This window comes from Antechinus flavipes, chromosome 1 (genome assembly GCF_016432865.1).
Source record: "Antechinus flavipes isolate AdamAnt ecotype Samford, QLD, Australia chromosome 1, AdamAnt_v2, whole genome shotgun sequence".
In the NCBI taxonomy this organism is placed as follows: Eukaryota; Metazoa; Chordata; class Mammalia; order Dasyuromorphia; family Dasyuridae; genus Antechinus; species Antechinus flavipes.
This window is the reverse complement of record NC_067398.1, coordinates 694637705-694656321: the sequence shown is the minus strand read 5'-3', so window position 1 is coordinate 694656321 and position 18617 is coordinate 694637705. Positions and strand designations below refer to the sequence as shown.

The 18617-nt window shown below is 42.9% G+C and overlaps 1 protein-coding gene across 3 annotated transcripts in view; it reads right to left on the bottom strand.

Moving 5' to 3' along the window:
- Positions 1-18617, bottom strand: part of KDM2B (lysine demethylase 2B) — a 135646-nt gene that overhangs the window by 41928 nt on the left and 75101 nt on the right. For all 3 annotated transcript variants that reach the window (XM_051972746.1, XM_051972747.1, XM_051972748.1), the window contains one exon: positions 10168-10254. In XM_051972746.1, coding sequence (XP_051828706.1) covers positions 10168-10254 — 87 coding nt within the window. The remainder of the gene's footprint in view (positions 1-10167; positions 10255-18617) is intronic.

The window sequence follows — 18617 nt, the reverse complement described above, 5'->3', positions numbered from 1 at the left end:
GAAAGATGTGGAGCGTCAGATAGGTGGATGGATGGATGGAGAGATGACAGAGAAGAATAGAAAGAGAGAGACGCTTACATAAAAGGATGGATGGATGGACAGTCAGACAGAGAGGAAGATGACAGAGACAAAGATAGTAATAGCCAATAGGATACACAGCCAGCCAGCGAACAGAGACAAGGCAAGCGTTAACCATATCAGTCGGGTGCTCAGGTACCAGACAAGGAGACCTAAAGCCCGAGCCAAGCCGGCCCGTGCTCCAAGGCCTCCTTCTTTCACTGTTGCCTTACTAATTGGGCCCAGCCTCAGTGGACGGCAGAGTCCAGAACACCTGGGTTTTCTCCCTTCACAGGCCTGCCATTGAGGGGAGAGGGAAAGGGCCCACCAGCCTCACTGAGCTTCCATTTCTTGACACACAGGATGGATACAAGAATCTTACAGCGCAACGCAGCCTATTATTATTAACATTAGCTCTTAGGGGTTTGAGCAGGAAAAGGCCTCATCTCCAAAGTCTGATTCAAGTCCCTCTTCTGCAGAGAACAGAGGCAGGAGACTTTCCCAGGTGAGCCACATAGTCAGGAGCAGAGATAGGATTTGAACTCAAAACCTTGGCCTCCCATCAAATATTCTCCTCCCCGTGACACAATTCCTTTGCCCAGGAAAGAGCAAAGACTGACAGAAGAAAGCCCGTTCAAGAGAAGAACATTAAACCTTAAGGATACCCTGATAACATCTCCTTTTGGCACATGCTACACTGACCTCCCTCCTTTCTTTGCAGAGGTGGGGGGCTACGGTTACAAGATGCTGCATACACTGTCAGACTCAGCTGATGTGGCACGTTGGGCTACTTTTTCTTCTTTATTAGAAGGGAAGAGAGGGATGAAGGATTTATTGGGACATAAAAGTGATGCAAACAACATAAGATCAATTAAAAAGCTTTTTTCTTTTTTTTAAATAAGAGGAAAAACAAAAAAAGAAATCACTAAATTGTAAACAAGTCTTATCCCAGGACAATCTCAGTGCAGCAATTCTACTACCTCCAGGTCTGGAGATGTTGCTATCATTTGACTACACTGGAAAAGTTACGTCTTTTTGGGAAGGGAAATAATATACAGGTAGCACAGGCAGAGCAGGAAAGAAAAAAAAAAGAAAATAATAAGAATAATTACAATTTGTATATCATCTTAAGGTCTTCAAAGAGCATTACAAATATTACAATCCAGAAAGGTAGATGCTACTATCACCCTCATTTTACAGATGAGCAAACTGAGGCAGGCAGAGGTATAAAATGTCTTGCCCAAGTGTCTTGAGGTTGGATTTGAACTCGGGTCCAAATCTGATGTTCTATTCACAGCACCAATCAGATAGAGATACTTGAACCCCAAGTCCTCCCTCCCACACAAAATGTATGGGCCAGTAGGAGCAGGGGAGAGGACTGAAGGGGAGGAAGCACCCTTATAATCCAAACTTTAATAAGTACTTTAAAATAAGCCCAAGTATGGCTGATCTGGAACCAAGGGTGTCTATTTTCAGTCACATGACCCTCACAGATTTACAACAGGAAGGCATTTATTTAGCTTTATCTATCTAGTCTAATACTTCTCCCCATTTTACAGAGGAAGAAACTGAGACCCAGAGAGAACTCATCCAAAGTCAGGTGATAAATTATTTGGCAGGATTTGAAACCAGGTCCCCTGCTTCCAAAGCCACTATTCTTTCCCTCCCATCTGGTAGAAAGGGCATCCCCTCCATTGTCTTCCCTCCAAAGATCTGAGAAGTGAGAGCTCACTCCCCACCTTCTGTGACAGTGACCCAACAGGAACAGAAACATGCGCCTTATTTAGAGGCTGTCAAGAGGATGGATTTCGAAGGTCTGAACTGTACTGGATTCGATCTAAAAAGCTTTTATTAAGTCCCTAATTAAGCCAAGTGCTCTGTTGGACCTGACCGTTTGAAGATTAAATGAAAAACCAGGTCCCGTCCTCAAGGACTGTGAACCTTTGCCCTTGATCCTCTAAGGATGGAGGGTCAAGGGCAAAAGTTCCCAGCGGGAGATGGGACAATCTGGCTGGAAAGAAGACTGAAGCAAGTGGGGAGATATATGGACCAAGTCCAAAAAGGCGGCTGGGAGCACTTGAAGCCAGGTTTCAGAGCCAACGACCAACGGCAGTTTTTGAGCAGGAACCACGTCTTATCCGATTCTATTCTATTTCTGATGGCGCCCCACACCTTATGCACTTTTATGGCTGACTCCGTGACCCCATTTGGGACATTCTTGGCGGAGATACCGGCGAGGTTGGCCATTTCCTTCATCAGCTCATTTGACAAATGAGGAAACTGAGTCAACAGGATCAAGTGGCTTGCTCACAGTCACCCAGCTAGTGAATGTCTGAGGCCGGATGTGAGCCTTCCTGACTCCAGGTTCCACACTCTAACCTCTGAACCCCATAGTGCTCACCTCTACAAATATACATGAGAAAGGGAGGGAGGACAGACAGGAGGAGAGAGGAGTCTGCTTTAGCTCCTCAAGAAATCTGGACTCTGACTAGAGCAACATTTTCTCCCCCCACCCCACCCCCAATTCAGTTCACAGATCTCACCAGCCGACCCCATAATGCTCTTGGCCATGGGATGCCTTTACAACTAATTCCAAGATCTGTTCTAATGATTTCACTTTAATGAATTTTGTGGCCTGTTCATGACTCCATGTATAGAGTGCTTTAAAATGCAGACTGCTCTCCTCCTACCCTCGACCCCTTCCTAAATCTCTGATGATTCTCTAATGGTCCCTGGATAGGCAAAGCTAACACTGGGAAGTGAGGCTCAGAAAAGCCAATCTACTTATCCAAGGCTGTCCTGGCAAGTTAAGCAGCAAAGCTAAGACGGCACCAAGAGGCCTCTCCAAACCGTGACCTCATCCGGAATAAGGGAGTCATCCAATTTATTTTATTTTGTTTTTCTTGGGGGAGGGCGGGGGGAGGCAATCCGAGTAAGTGACTTGCCCAGGATCACACAGCTTGTAAGTATCTGAGGCTGGATTTGAATTCAGGTTTTCCTGCCTCCAGGACCAGGGCCCTAGCTATTGAGCTATCTAGCTGTCCCAGAGTCATCGACTTGGTAACTTTTAATTTTTGCTACATGGAGATTTTTCATTGCAATTTGTTATAAAAATAACCAGTGCTTGCTTCAAGCCCTCACATTGCTGATTTTCAGTCTGCCATTAGGAAAATTCTTCTCCCTCAGGATGCCGTGTCCCACGATTCCTCCCTGGGCCCTCTCCCACCCCCAGGCCCCCTTACTGCTACTTGCCTCTTTTTTCTCTCCACTCTCTCTGGTTCCACTTTCCCTCCTGGCTTCCTCCCCGACTTCCTGCCTCCTCCTCGTCTTGCGGAGGCCTTTCCACCCTTTGCTTGGACACATCTTGTGTCTCTCGGCTGCTCTCTGCCTGGAAAACCCCCCCTTTGCACCGGCCTTCTGCTCCCTGGGCTGCTCCTGCCCCCATGGGCTCTCTCCCATGACAGGTTGGAAACGCTCCCAAAGCTCCCCACTCGTCCTCAGAGTCCACTTCCTCTCCTCCTCCCCCATCCACTGTTCCAACTGCCTCAGAACCTTGAGAGAGCCATTGTCCAGCCCAACTGTCCCAGGCCAGAGTTTCTTGGTCCCTCACAGGGGCACTGGAATTCCAAGGAGGTTATCCAGGTTAATAATAGCAACAGCCTGTATTTCTCGGCTGCTCTGGAAAAGGGGATTTAAAAACCACATCGTTCCAGCAGCCAATGAAGGAAGCCCGGACGGTTGGATGGAAAAAAAAGTCACGGGAGAGATGTAATAATCCAGACCGTCAACTATTGATAGGGCTCTCACGAGGGAAAGAGTTTAAAATGGGCCTGCTTGGCCCCACGTGGCACAACTGGGACCACTGGGTGGGCAGATTTTAGATTCAACATATTATAACATGTGAGCGCTGAAGATGACACGGGAAAAATCTAGCTTCAAATTCCGAGACAGATCCTTTTTGGCTGTTCAATCTCAGGCAAGTCACGCATACCCTTGAGTCTCACTTTACTTAGCTGTGAAATGGACACAAAAAGCTGCAGAACTTGGCAAACAGAGCTGTTGGAAAGATCAGAAGGCATAAGGCATTTCAGGAAAACCTGCAATGTCATTTATTATTATCATTGTTACCGCCGCTGTGCCACCATCACGACCACAACCACTACTATCATTTCTATAATTCTTTCAGATTTATAGGGTGTTACTTATTCAACCATCTACTACTACTACTACTAGCATTTCTATAATTCTTTCAGATTTGCAGGGTATTACTTATTCAACCATCTTGTACTACTACTACTACTACTACTACTATTAGCATTTCTATAATTCCTTCAGGTTTGCAGAGTATTACTTATTCAACCTATTACTACTAGTATTTCTATAATTCTTTCAAGCTTGTAGGGTATTACTTATTCAGCCATCTTGTATTACTATTACTACTACTACTAGCATAGTAGTAAAAAAGTAGCTAGTAGTAAAAAAAAATGCTAGTAGAAAAAAAAATTTCTATAATTTTTTCAGATTTGCAGAGCACTACTTATTCAGCCTATTACTACTACTACTACTACTACTACTACTACTAGCATTTCTATAATTCCTTTGGGTTTGCAGGATATTACTTATTCAGCCATCTTGTACTATTACTACTACTACTAGTATTTCTATAATTCCGTCAGGTTTGCAGAGTACTTATCCAGCCTATTACTACTACTAGCATTTCTATAATTCTTTCAGGTTTGCAGGGCACTATTTATTCAGCCTACCACTACTACTACTACTACTATTAGTATTTCTATAATTCTTCAGGTTTGCAAGGTGTTACTTATTCAGCCTTTTGCTACTACTAGAATTTCTATAATTCTTTTAGGTTTATAGAGTACTACTTATTACTAGCATTTCTATAATTCAGGTTTGCAGAGCACTACTTATTCAGACTACCACTACCACTACTACTACCACTATTACTATTATGACTACTACTACTACTACTACTACTACTACTACTACTACTACTAGTATTTCTATAATTCTTCAGGTTTATAGGGTGTTACTTATTCAGCCTTTTTGCTACTACTAGAATTTCTATAATTCTTTCAGATTTGCAGAATAGAACTGCTTATTCAGCCTATCACTATTACTAGCATTTCTATAATTCTTTCAGGTTTCCAGAGCATTACTTATTCAGCCTACCACTACCACTACTACTACTACTACTACTACTAGTATTTCTATAATTCTTCAGGTTTGCAGAGTATTACTTATTCAGCCTACTACTACCATTACTACTACTAGTATTTCTATAATTCTTCAGGTTTTCAGGGTGTTACTTATTCAGCCATCTTGTACTATTACTACTACTAGCATTTCTATAATTCTTTCAGATTTGCAGAGTACTACTTATTCAGCCTATTACTATTACTAGCATTTTTATAATTCTTTCAGGTTTGCAGCATATTACTTATTCAGCCATCTTCTTCTACTACTACTACTACTAGCATTTCTTTTTTTTTTTTTAAATAACTTTTTATTGACAGAACCCATGCCAGGGTAATTTTTTACAACATTATCCCTTGCACTCACTTCTGTTCCGATTTTTCCCCTCCCTCCCTCCACCCCCTCCCCCAGATGGCAAGCAGTCCTATACATGTTAAATAGGTTACAGCATATCCTAGATATGTGTGCAGAACCAAACAGTTCTCTTGTTGCACAGGGAGAATTGGATTCAGAAGGTATAAATAACCCGGGAAGAAAAACAAAAATGCAAGCAGTTTATATTCATTTCTCAGTGTTCTTTTTTTGGGTGTACTATTAGCATTTCTATAATTCTTTCAGGTTTCCAGAGCACTACTTATTCAGCCTACCACCACCACCACCAACACCACCACCACTACTACTACTACTACTACTACTACTACTACTACTACTATTACTAGCATTTCTATAATTCTTCAGGTTTGCAGAGCACTCTATTGTCCCAAAAGTCAATTTTTGTATGATTGGTAGAATTAATAGGATTTGTAAGCTATTAAAGCCAAAGAGTGCACTAAGACTTTGGGATACTCTGAATTATCTTGAAGAAAAGATTCTGTTTGGATTGGTAAGGAGAGTTTCCTTGCCTGGGTATTCCCCATATGACTGAAATCCCAGAGCAGCGTCTCTGTCCCCTGTCTGTCCCCTTTTACCTATTACTGTTAGTGAACACAAGGGAGGAGTGAGACAGCACTGGGCCCTCCCAACCGCACTCAATAAACAGGATCAGCCACAAAGCTTTCACCTTCTTCAACAAAGAGAGGAAACCAAGAGCTGGGTGAAGGAAACTCCTGTTCTGCTGGGCTCCACCCCTTGCAAACTGCCAGGGCAGCATCCTTCCCTCATTTCCACTAACTTCTAGGCTTTTAAAATAAATAAATAAACCCTAAGAAAATGTAAAAAGCAGAATTCAACTCTCTGGAGAGTGGGGAGCGGCAGACACAAGTGCCCACCTGCCGCAGAAAATGGATTTCCTTCACTTGGGAGAGATCCCAGCACCAGTGCAATCACAGGCTCGATAGCAAACCACAGGCCTATGAAGAGATCCCTCTTCTCAGCATTACAGAAGACACCCCTCCTCCCCCCAGAAACTTTCAGAAGAAGGCAACAATGATAGGAACCTGTCGCTTTAAGAACTCTGTCACAAAAGTGGCAGGGTAGATAGAGCACCAGACTTGACCAGAGTTCAAATCCTGCCTCAGATGCTTACTAACTGTGTGTGACCCTGGCCAGGTCATTTTACTTCTATGCATTAGTCTCCTCATCTTTAAAATGGAGATAATAATCACACCTACCTCCTACAGGTATTGTGAGGATTAAGCAAGATGGCATATGTAACACTGCATGTAAACAAAAGCTATTACTGTGCTGGTTATCATCTCATTTGAGCCTTGGGAAGGTTCTATTATTCCCATTTTACAGATAAGGAAACTGAGGTACAGACATGCCCAAAATCACAATGTGACAAGCAGGATATGAATCAAAATTTTCTCTTAATTCTTCTTAATTTCAAATTGATAGCCCTTCCAATTGTACTATGATGCACTCCCAGAAAGTAAACGACCAGAGTATCACAGCTAGTTAAGTCCTAGAGGTAAGATTCCAGATGAAGCCTCCCTGCCAGCCTCTAGCTACCCCCACCTACCCAGTATCTACCGTCTGGGATGAACGGATGAGGAAATCAAGATATCAGAAGAGAAAGATTAACCTCTTAGGCCTCAGTTTCCCCATCTACACAAAGAGGGATTTAAACTAGATACCCTCAGAGATCCCTATATATAAATGAATGCCCTGCAATTTTATGTCATGAGTTTTATCAGCAGTGAGGGAAGCCAATTGATAAGCATTTATTAGGCACCCACCATGTCCCAAAGCATTGTGCTAAGCCAAGGAGGTACCCCTCCCTAAAAAAAAAAAAAAAGCAAGACAGTCCCTGCCCTCAAAAAGGTCACAATCTAATTGAGGAGATAATATTCAAACAGTTAGGTACAAACAAGATAGAAATAGGACAGACAGGAAATAATTAGCAGAGGAAAAGGCTCTAGAATGAAAGGAAATTAAGAAAAGGCTTCCTGCCTCTCCAGCAGGATTTCAGCTGGGGCTTGAAGGAAACGTGGGGTTGGGAATGAGGGTCAGGTCAGGGCGGTCCCAATTATGTCCCAAAGGAAGCTCACACACAAGACATTCCAACCAGCCCCGTCCCAGCACCCCAAGCCGGAGGTCCTCATCCCCACCCACGCCAGTTTCATTTTTCCGAAAAATGACCAGGAACGAGAATTCAAGTGGTTATCGTGTTTTAGCCTCTAGAGGCAAGAGTACAGAAGTCAGACCTCACTCAACAGTCTCTTTTTCAGGCAAACCAGGCTTCCGTCTTCCCCAACAGCTCCCACCATAAATCCAGGAGGATCTTTTCCATCTAGAGATTAGATGGAGCCAGTTAGTTCAGCTGGATGGGGGAGGGGGCTAATGAGCCCGGGGTCATAGGTTCAATTCTCTGGGGGCCCCACGGGCTTGGCTCAGTTCTAAGGTTGCATGCGGAACCCCCTCGACTGACCCTGCCAGCTGGACATGAAAAGGGAAAGAGGCCAAGGGAAGACGGTCCAGCCAGACACAAATCCATCACCACTTCCGGGGAAATCGTAATTCACGGCAACTACGGGATGGTGGCGATTAGGCAGCATCTTTGTTAGAGACGAAGCGTTTAGCCACGACCTCCCGACCACTAATTGCTTCCAGAACCAGGCTGGTTCTCCTCCCAGAAAGGTGTCAGATCAAAGTATTTTTGAAAACTAATCATCATTTAGCACTAATCACTTCTTACTGACAGAGAAGCAGTAACCAGATCTGGGCAAGAGGAAGGCAGGAGGGATCATGACATCCTTCCTAGGTAGCCTTGATCTTTCATCCGGTCCATTTCCTCAAAGCCTTAGAATGCTAAAACGGTCACTTCTTTAATGAGATTATGCCTGAGTGACCCATGCCTTAGGCGGAAGGACATAAAAATATCAACAAGGTCCTCCTCCATCTTCCCCTTTTCTTGCTCCTCTCCCAATCGGGCTCATTCACCTCAGAAGCAAGGGACCTCAGAGACCATCTAATCCAAATCCTTCATTCTACAGATGAGGAAACTGAGTCTTGGAAAGAAAAAGTGATTTGTCACAGAATATATGAAGTTGATTCATTCCTATCGTGCAAACATTTCCAGGCAGAAACGGGGACTAATTTTGCACTGCCTGCCTTTTAGAAAACCAATTTCAGTGGGAATCTCCAAGACCAGAACATATTCCTTCCTCCTTTCCCATCTCCCCTCCCTTTCCACAGTCCCAGAAGTCATCTCATGGTCTCCAGGGGCTCTATATAAAAAAGGCAGTTTTGCAAAGATGCTGGAAATCTACTTGGGAGGGCAGTCAGTCCCAAGATAAGGGAGCCATGGCTGGTCCCCGCTGGGTCGAGGCCCGTGGACAGGCTGAGCCATCCGTGCGGATCCCTCCATCAATCCTGCGATGAGAGCAGCTGGTGAAGGACCGTCTTTTGGCTGGTTTAGGGGGAATTCTTGTAGAAGTTCACATTCTACGGATCTTAAAAGTTGTCTCAAAGCTATTCCCTGGCTGATGGGGGACAGGGGTGGATGGGCGGCCCCTAACTCTTCAGAGCTGCCTCGGGAAGGCTAGTCAAGGATGCCTCAGGAGCCCTCTGGATGCCGAGATCCACATGAAAGCAAAGGGCACTTCTGCTATTTTTCAGAAGCCCAAAAGCTTAAGGATTCAGAGCTCTATTTTCACCAATGGGCTTTCTCACTCAAAAACAACAAGGAACACATGGAAAAAGCCAGTGAAAAAGAAGGAAAATTAACCCCCCCAGGACGAAGAAGAGCCAACAGAGCAACAATAACACACACTGTGAGGGGTTAAAATAATCCCACGGCTAAAGGGGGGACTAGAAACGGAAACCAGAGCCAGCCTCGCCAGGATTTTGTGCACCAAACATAAAACAAAAACGAAAACATCCATTGAAAACTGGGAATCTGAGCAGCACAGAGTAAGCCTGTCAAGCCAGCCACGGCATTCTCCCGAGCGCAGAGTGGGGCTCTTCTTGATCATACACTTGAGTGTTTCATGGGTAAAGCACATGAAAATACAACCTACCAAGGGGAGGTGGAGAGATGCACACGGCGAATGAGCACAGGCTGCGGCTTTTTACCAACTTCAAGGTAAAAGACATCCCCAAGTACATGTGCGACTGGCAAAGGAGGAAGAATGGAGCATGAGGGCTGTATGCCCCCGAAGGCAGCTTTGCTAGGCACAAATCAATAAGAGACAGTAGGCACAACTTCTAAGGAAGGGTTTGGTTGTGGATCACTCTGGGGGAGGAAGGCGCCAGGCGCCCACACCCGTCCCCCATGCCCCATGGAGGAGCCCCCCCGGACACCAAAGTCAACATACTGAGTGTTTTCAGCTTTGAAAAGAAAGCTACCAATAAAGCATGGAAAGAGAATCTCCCTCCCACCCACCGACCTCGGCAAAGGGGTCCAAGAGAAGAGGATACCCGGGGTCAGGGAGGTCCGCGCTGGTGACCACTCACCTTTGTTGTCTTCTTGGGCCACGTGACCACAGGCACGCCAGTGATCGCCAGGCTTTGATCATCATCAGCATGCTCCTTCAGGACATTCTGTGGTCAGAGAAAGAAACTGGGTTAGGGCACTGGGTGCAAGCTGAGGTAGGGAGAAGAAAGGGAGCGGGGCGTTCCTAGTGGCCCTTCTGCACTCGCTGGCCAATGGCCAAAGGGCTACACCTAAGGATGCATCCAGGATCACAATTCCTCCTCTTCTGCTCCTGGGTCTTCCCAGAGGATCCTGGGAGGAGAAAGCTGACAAAAGTAAAACAAAGGCACAATGATAGAAAGGACACTGGTTGGGAAGGTCGCTCCTTGGTGGGCTGCTGACCTATGGGGCTCCATTCCTTAAACGAGTGGGTTGGACTCGATGTCACTCCCAGGGCGAGCCCTATGGGATATAAGCCCCCAGTGGGCCAACTTTGCCTTTCTATCCAAAGGGCCTCAATGTTCTTGGGACAGAGGCAGTGTGAGCAACCAACCAAGAGGCATTCATTAAGTGCTGGCAAAGGCCTAGCAATGGTTCTCAAAGTATGGTCTAGAGAATCCTGGGGATTTTTGAAACCCTTTTAGAGGGGCTACAAATTCAAAAATAGTTTTTATTTCCAAAATGGTAAATGTCTATAAATATAATCAAGATAAACAACAATGCTTTGGAGAGAGCCTCAATAATTTTTAATAGGATAAAGATACTGAAAACAAAAGTTTGAGAACCACTGGCCTAGAGGCTGGAGATATACAAGCAGAAACAATCAGTCTCTCCCCTCAAAAAGCTGACATTCTCTCAGGGAGGCGACACAGTAGCACAGATAGGCAGCCAGCCAGCATGTATTAAGCACCTACTGCATGCCTAACACTATGCTAAGCACTAAGTTAGATACAAAATAAACAGAAGGCAGTATTCTTTTAACATATAACATATTGTGTGACTACCACTTAAGCACCTACTCTATGCCTGACACTATGCTAAGCACTAAGCTAAATAAAAAATAAACAGAAAGCAGAATTCTTTTTACTTATGGCATATACTGCCAACTCCCATGTATTAAGCACCTACTGTATGACAGTCACTGTCCTAAGCACAAAGTTAAATACAAAATAAAGAAAAGGCAGTATTCTTTTTACACAAAATAGTGTATATAGTCAATTAGTACTTATTAAGCACCTACTGTATGCCAGACACTGTCCTAGCACAAAGTTAAATGCAAAATAGAGTAATTTTTTTATACATAGTACTATATATAGTTAGACAACTAGCATTTATTGAGCACCTGCTGTTTGCAAAGCAGTATGCTAAGCACAGGGTTTCCAAGGAGGAGAGGGCATTCACAGCTGATACTAGAATATCTAAGAGCTTTGAACTTGGAATCAGGAAGCCTTCAGTTGTATCTTACTCCTGCTATCTATGCGACCCTAAGCAAGTCTTAGCCTCCTTGGGCCTGCTATCTCTAAGGTCCACTCTGGGCACATCATTTCCCCTCTGTCTGCCTCAATTTCTTCCCCTGTAAAACAGGGATAATAACAGCACTAATAACTATCTCCAGGAGTCCTACGAGACTCAAATGAGATATCTGTAAAATGCTTACCATGACACCTGGCACACAGTAGGCACTTAATAAATACTTGTTTTCTCCTTTCCTCATTCCAGGTGAGGAATGTGAGTAAATGACTTTCCCAAGAGCATGCTGGTAATGCTCAGGTTCCCAGGTCCTCTGACCTGAGGTGCAGCACTCTTTATATTATGTGGTTGTTCAGTCATTTTAGTCATGTCCAAGTCTCTATGACCCCATGTGGGGTTTTCTTGGCAAGAATACTGATGTGATTTGCCATTTCCTTCTCCAGCTCATTTTTATAGATGAGGAAACTGAAAAAACAGGGTTAATTGATGTGCCCAGTCAACTAGGGCAAACCAGTTGGTCAGATTTAAAGTCGGTACAATGAATCTTCCCGACTCCAGGCCTGCGCTCTGAGCCCTATGGCACCATCTCGCTCCTCCATGATCAAAAATTCACTTCTTTACAAAAAGGATAAGTATCAATCAGACTGGCCTTTAATTCCAATCAATGGAACCTGAAACTTGTCTCTCCCAAGACCCAGCTTTTTCTCAGCCCTATCTCGTAAACATCACTAAGAATGGAAAACTTGGGGAACTGGCGCCCACTAAAGCCTGGTACAATCTCAATCCCTTGAAAGTAGATGGAAGGCGATTTTTCTTGTGCAACAAGAGAACTGTACAGATCTGCACACATATATTGTATCTAGGATATACTTTAACATGTTTAACATGTATGAGACTGCCTGCCATCTAGGGGAGGAGGTAGAAGGAGGGAAGGGAAAAGTTGGAACAGAAGTGATTGCAAGGACATATCCAACATATAAAGGACTGCTTGCCATCTAGGGGAGGGGGTGGAGGGAGGGAGGGGGAAAAAAAATCGGAAAAGAAACGAGTGCAAGGAATAATGTTGTCATTATAAAGTAACCATTAAATAAAAAAATAAAAAAAAAAAAAAAATAAAAAAAAAAAAAAGAAGTGATTGCAAGGGTCAATGCTGAAAAATTATCCATACATGTGTTCTGTCAATAAAAAGCTATATATAAAAAAAAGAACATAAGCTACTTGAGAGCAAAAAAAAAAAAAAAAAAAAAAAGGAAAACAGAAAGTAGATGGAATGGTTCTTAATGCACATGGACCGCACAATCTGGGCAGCAAATAACTGGCTTTGCTTTTAGACAGCATAATTGATAAAAAAAAGAACAGACATTTTCTTTTCAAACTCAGAACTCTGCAAGGTATGAAAGCCCTGACCCCAGAGGGCCAAACTCCAGAGTCCCAGGGCTTCGTGAGGGCCCAATGAGATAGCATGATGTTTGTCCTAACCTGAAAGTACTCGATAAATGTGAGCTAGGAGTAGTAATTGTTGTGATTACCAACCCTGACTCTTATTATTAATAACCCATATTGTTATTATAGTTACTGACTCTCCTGCTGTATTGTTGTTATTGTTACAATTTTGATTATTGTTGTTCTTGTTATTTTAGTTATTGTTACCAACGCTAACCCTTATTGTTGTTATTGTTACCAACCTCTTCTTATTGTTGTTGTTGTTATTACCCACCCTGACTCTTGTTGGTTATTGTTACCATCCCGAATCCTTTTGTTGACATTGTTGCCAACTCTTATTATTGTTGTTGCTATGGCCCCTAACCCTTATAATTGCTGCACATCACCAATCTTATTATTATTGTTATTGGTACCAATTCTAACTCGTACTGTTATTGCTATCAATAACCCTTCTTTTAATACTTAATAATAATATTTAAAAACCATTGTTCTTATTGTTAACAGTCTAAACTTCTTATTGTTGTTGATGTGATTGATTTTATTAGTATTATTATTTATTTCTCCAAAGCAAATTCCTTGGAGAAATAAATTTAAATATAAATATAAAATTAGAAACTTCCTATGGTATGAAATTAAGAATACATCTGTATTTTTTTCAAGAGGAAAGAAAAAGCAGAGAACTCTTGCTTTGACAGGACCAGCGTAAACCTTGAAGAACTACAGAAATGTAAGGGATTATAAGTACTAATTACTACTAATTAATAGCTAACACTCTAAGGCTCAGTGTAGCATCTATTTTAATAGAATCTAATAGAATAGGTTTTCTCACCAGGAGTTCCTCTACTCATGAAATGTCTAGTTGGAAAAAGAAAAATACAGAATGATGGGATAATGATTAGAGCTGGCTTCCAGGTTCAAGTCCTACCTCAGCCCCATGCTGGCTGAGTGACTCTAAATTTGTAACCTCTACGTTGTTTCAGGCAATTCTCTAAGATTACTGGTTGGAGCTTCTTCTACTGACAAAATCAAGGACAAAAACAAAACAAAAAGCCATCAACAAACTAGTTAAATAAATGTTAAAGAATCATCCATTGGTAATTAATTTAACAATTAGTAATACCCTGCCCGGTAATCATTACATTTATAATTACTTGGCTAGTTGGATGATTTAGCCAATAGATGAGTGTTAAAGCTTATACAACTTCACCAGCTGTCTGGCACCTACAGGTACCAAATTCACTGGCTTAACATTCTTAATGTGGGCCTCTAGGTGGGACAGCAGACAGAATTAACTCATGATCCCAAGTTCAAATCCAGCCTCAGACATTCCCTAGTTTTGTGACCCTGGGTGAGTCACATAACTCCATGCCTCAGCTTCCTCGATTGTAAAATGTAGATAATAATCATACCTTCCTCCCAAAGTTGTTGGGAGGATCAAATGAGATGATATTTGTGAAGTGCTTAGCACAGTGCCTGGAACACGGTAAACACCACATAAATGGTAGGTATTATTATCATTATCATTATTTTATTAAAGATTCTTTAATAATAATGAACCGGGGGCTCAACTTTGCCTCTCTAGACTTACCTTCCTAACCAAGCCTAGGTTTGACCATGTCACTCCCCCTCAAGGAATTCCAGGGACTCCTTAAATCTCCTTTATTTGGGCATTTAAAGCCCTTTAAAATCTGGTTCCAACTTACTCTATGTGTCTTATTCTAACAATAGACAAAGTCAATCAACTGGCACTTATACAACTACTATGTGCCCGGCAGGGTGTTGGCGTTAAATTAGTGCAACAATCCCCTCACTATACTCTTAAGATCTGACCAAAAAGCTTCTTGCTGTTCCTCATAAAGAATACTCCCATTTCTGACCTCCATGCTTTTGCTCTATAAGGCCCCTGTGCCTGGAATACAGACCTCTCTCTCTTTTCTACCTCTTGGAATATTCAGTTTCCTTCAAAGCCCATATTCTGATTCTCCCTCCGACCCCATAGTGAATGCCTTCTCCACTTCCCCAAACCACCAAGTCCTATTTTCTGCATATTTTATATATGGTGTCCCAAAAGACTGAGTGCAGCCGGGAGCTTTAAGGGCTTTAAGCTGCACTAGACTTCTGATACGGCTCTTCCCACAGAATATAAGATCTTTGAGGGGAGGGCGCTATTTTCCCCACCTATATATGCCAGGGAACTGGTAGAGTTTGAGGCAAACAGTGAATGCTAAATAAATGAATACATAAATAAATGTTTGTTGATTGAGTGTCTTTTTAACAAAAGAGTCCTTTGCTCCAAACCAAGAAATCTGCTTCTTTTTCTACCAAATCAGTCACCGGGAACAAAAAACCCATTCTCCCCCCAGCCTAGAATGGTCTCAAACCTTTTTTCTTCCTCAATCAATCAATCAACATTTATTAAGCTCCTATGTGCCCGGCACTGTGCTTAAACACTGAGGACACAAAAAGGGGCAAAAGATGGGTCTCCTGTCCTCAAAAAGTTTACAATCTAATGCTAATATAATTAGTTTTCTAATTATTAATGATTCATTCCTGGCTACTATTCAAACCTTACCTCTCATGTAATGAGAAGACCAATTCAGAATCCTCTCTTCTTTCTCTAAATCCTAATCATTTATCCCAGTCTTATACCATCCTAATAGTCAGAGTTTATCCAGCATCTAAAGGTTTTCTTTCTCTCTTTTTTTTTTCCTGAGGCATTTGGGATTAAGCGGCTTGCCCAGGATCACATGGCTAGGAAGTGTTAAGTGTTAAGAGACCAGATTTAAACTCGGGTCCTCCTGACTTCAGGGCTGGTGCTGTATCCATTGTGATGCCCCCCTATCCCATTCTTTTAAGGGAGAGAGGCTGACAAATACCTCCTTGGAATAATGAAGCTCTGGGTTCAAGACCTGCTTTTGACCCATACAAGGAGTGTGACTCTGAACATATGATTTGACCTCTGAGCATCCCAGGCACCTCTCCTGATGAGCTGCCAGTTGCACCAGAGAGCAGATTTCTACTTGGGAAGCTCCCCACACTGATGAAACTCAAAAGATGAGGAACAATGGATAAAACACCAGCATTGGAGTTGGGAGGCCCAGGGTTCAAATCTGTGTGACACTAGGTAAGTCACTTAACACAAATTATCTCAGAAAAAAAAAAAAAGAACCCAAGAAGAGCTCATTATTTTAACCAGACATAGAAGGAAGGAAGGAAGGAAGGAGGGAGGGAGAGAGGGAAGGAGGGAAAGAAGGAAGGAGGCAGGGAAGGAGGGAGGGAGGGAAGGAGAGAGGCATGGAGGGAAGGAGGGAGGGAAGGAGGAAAGGAGGGAAGAAGGGAAGGAGAAAGGGGGAGGGGAAAAGGAGAGAAGAGAGGGAAAAGGAGGAAAAGAAGGAAGAGAGGGAGGAAGGAAGACAGAAAAGGAAAGAGAAAGGAAGAAAGAGAGGGAGGGAGAGAAGGAAGGGAGGAAGGCAGGAAGGATAGGAAGGAGGGAGGGAGGGAGACAAACAAAAAAAGAACAACAGAGCTAGAGAAATAGACAGAGACAGAAAGAGAAACACAAAGGGGAGGAAGAGGAAGAGCTGGCCATTTTTTCCTGAAAATCCAACTAGATCAGATCAGGAAGAGAGCAGGAAAAAGAGGAAGGGCAGGTTCCCCCCTAAAAGGGAGCCTAAGCTCAAGTCAAGAATATTATAAGCCCTAAACCTAGGCCCGGAGTCCCTGAGTAAATCCCTTCAATGTCCAAGTCTCAGTTTACCCCTCTGTAAAATGAGAGGGATGTACTAGAGGAATTCACCTCATCTTCCTGTGCTCCCATGGTGCCTACGAACAGGTCAGAAGTCAACATTTTGGAGAGGGTAAAAAAAAAGTCCATGAAAAAAGGCAGGGGGATTCCTTTCAAATCCTCACTTCCCAGATCACAATGATGCAAGTTAGGCTCTGACTCATTCTAAGAGCCTGCCCCTCTGCCCACCCAGCTCTCTTCCTTTGCACTTTATCCCGGCCTCCTTGGTCTTCAGTCCTAGAGCAGGGCTTCTTAAAGATCACTTGGGACCCCTTTTAAATTGAAACATTTTTACGTGCCCTCAGGTATGTAGGTAAATAAAATAGGTATACAAATCAAACATTTATGGGCAATAAATCAGAATTTCAAAGCCCCACATTCAGCTACGCAACTCCACATGGGACCAAGATCCACAGTTTAAGAAATTCTGGATATGACTTAGAAACCTCTCGTGGTCTACATGGCTCTTTCTGGCCACATTCTAACTAATCAAGAGCACTTAAGGCCAACCAGTTCCTTTTACAAATAAAGAAACTGAGGCGGACAAAGTTGAAGTGATTTGACCAGCACCACAGCTAAAAGTAGCTAAGGCAGGAAAAGCCAAGCCTTCCTAACTTTTAATGCCCTATCCTTTATCACATATCAGATATTATTATATCTATCATTATCATTATTTTAGCATAGTTACAGTTATTATCTCCTTCTTGCCTTTTGGATAGAAGATTGAAGAGACATTTTCCCAACACAATAATTATAATCACTCCTAATACTTCTAACGAGATTGCCACCCAGATCTTTTAAATCACAAATTATCTCGATAGTCAACAATTCGATTAAAATAAAAAATTATTCACCACACAGCAGAGCAAGTTATTAGAAAAAGCACTGGGCTTAGAGGCAGAAGAGCTGAATTCAAATTCTGATTTTGCTACTATCTGTAGGACCCTGATCAAGTTACTTTACCTCTTTGCTTCAATTTTCTGAACTTCAAAGTGGGGATAATAATAGCATTTCTCCTCCTAGGATTGTGGGAGGATCAAAAAACATATTTAAAGTACTTAGCCCCATGCCTGGCTTATAGTAGATATTTAATAAACACTTATTTCATTTCTTCCTTCCTTCCTCTGAGCCTCAGTTTCATGCTCTGCTTAAAAAGAAATGGGCCCAGACAGGTAGGCAATAGATATGGTACCAGAGGTCCTGAGTTCAAATCCCACCCCTAACACTTATGAGCTGTATGAGATCTGAAAAAGATACTTAACTGACTCAAGCCTCTGTTTAAATCCTCTGGGAAATGAGAGGTTCATTTCAATGATCCCTAAGCTCCTTTTCCAGTTCTGACCTTCCATCAGAAACCCAGCTAGTGTATAAAGTAAGACCCTAATGGCTTCCTGAGGGTGAGCATTACTGCCCCCTGCTGCCTGCATCTGAAGGTTCTCCAAAGGGAGCCAAGGCTTCCCTCCTTCCTGAAGAGACCCCTACTGAGGCTTTCAGGGCAGGGAGTTTGGAATCTCAGCTGCTTCTCTGACCCCTTCCCATCCCCCAGATTTAGCTGCGGTTGAGCATCAGGGCATTAGAGATGTGAAGTCAAATGGAGGTCTGAATCTGGTCTCACACTAAGAACTTTCAAGAATCATAAATATTGACCAGCAAATTTTTAAAAAGAGGGAGAGAGAGACAGACAAAGAGACAGAGAGATAAGAGACAGAGAGACACAAAGAGAGACAGAAAAAGACAGTCAGATGACAAAGTCAGAGAGACAGAAAAAGAGAGAGAGAGAGACAGAAGACAAAG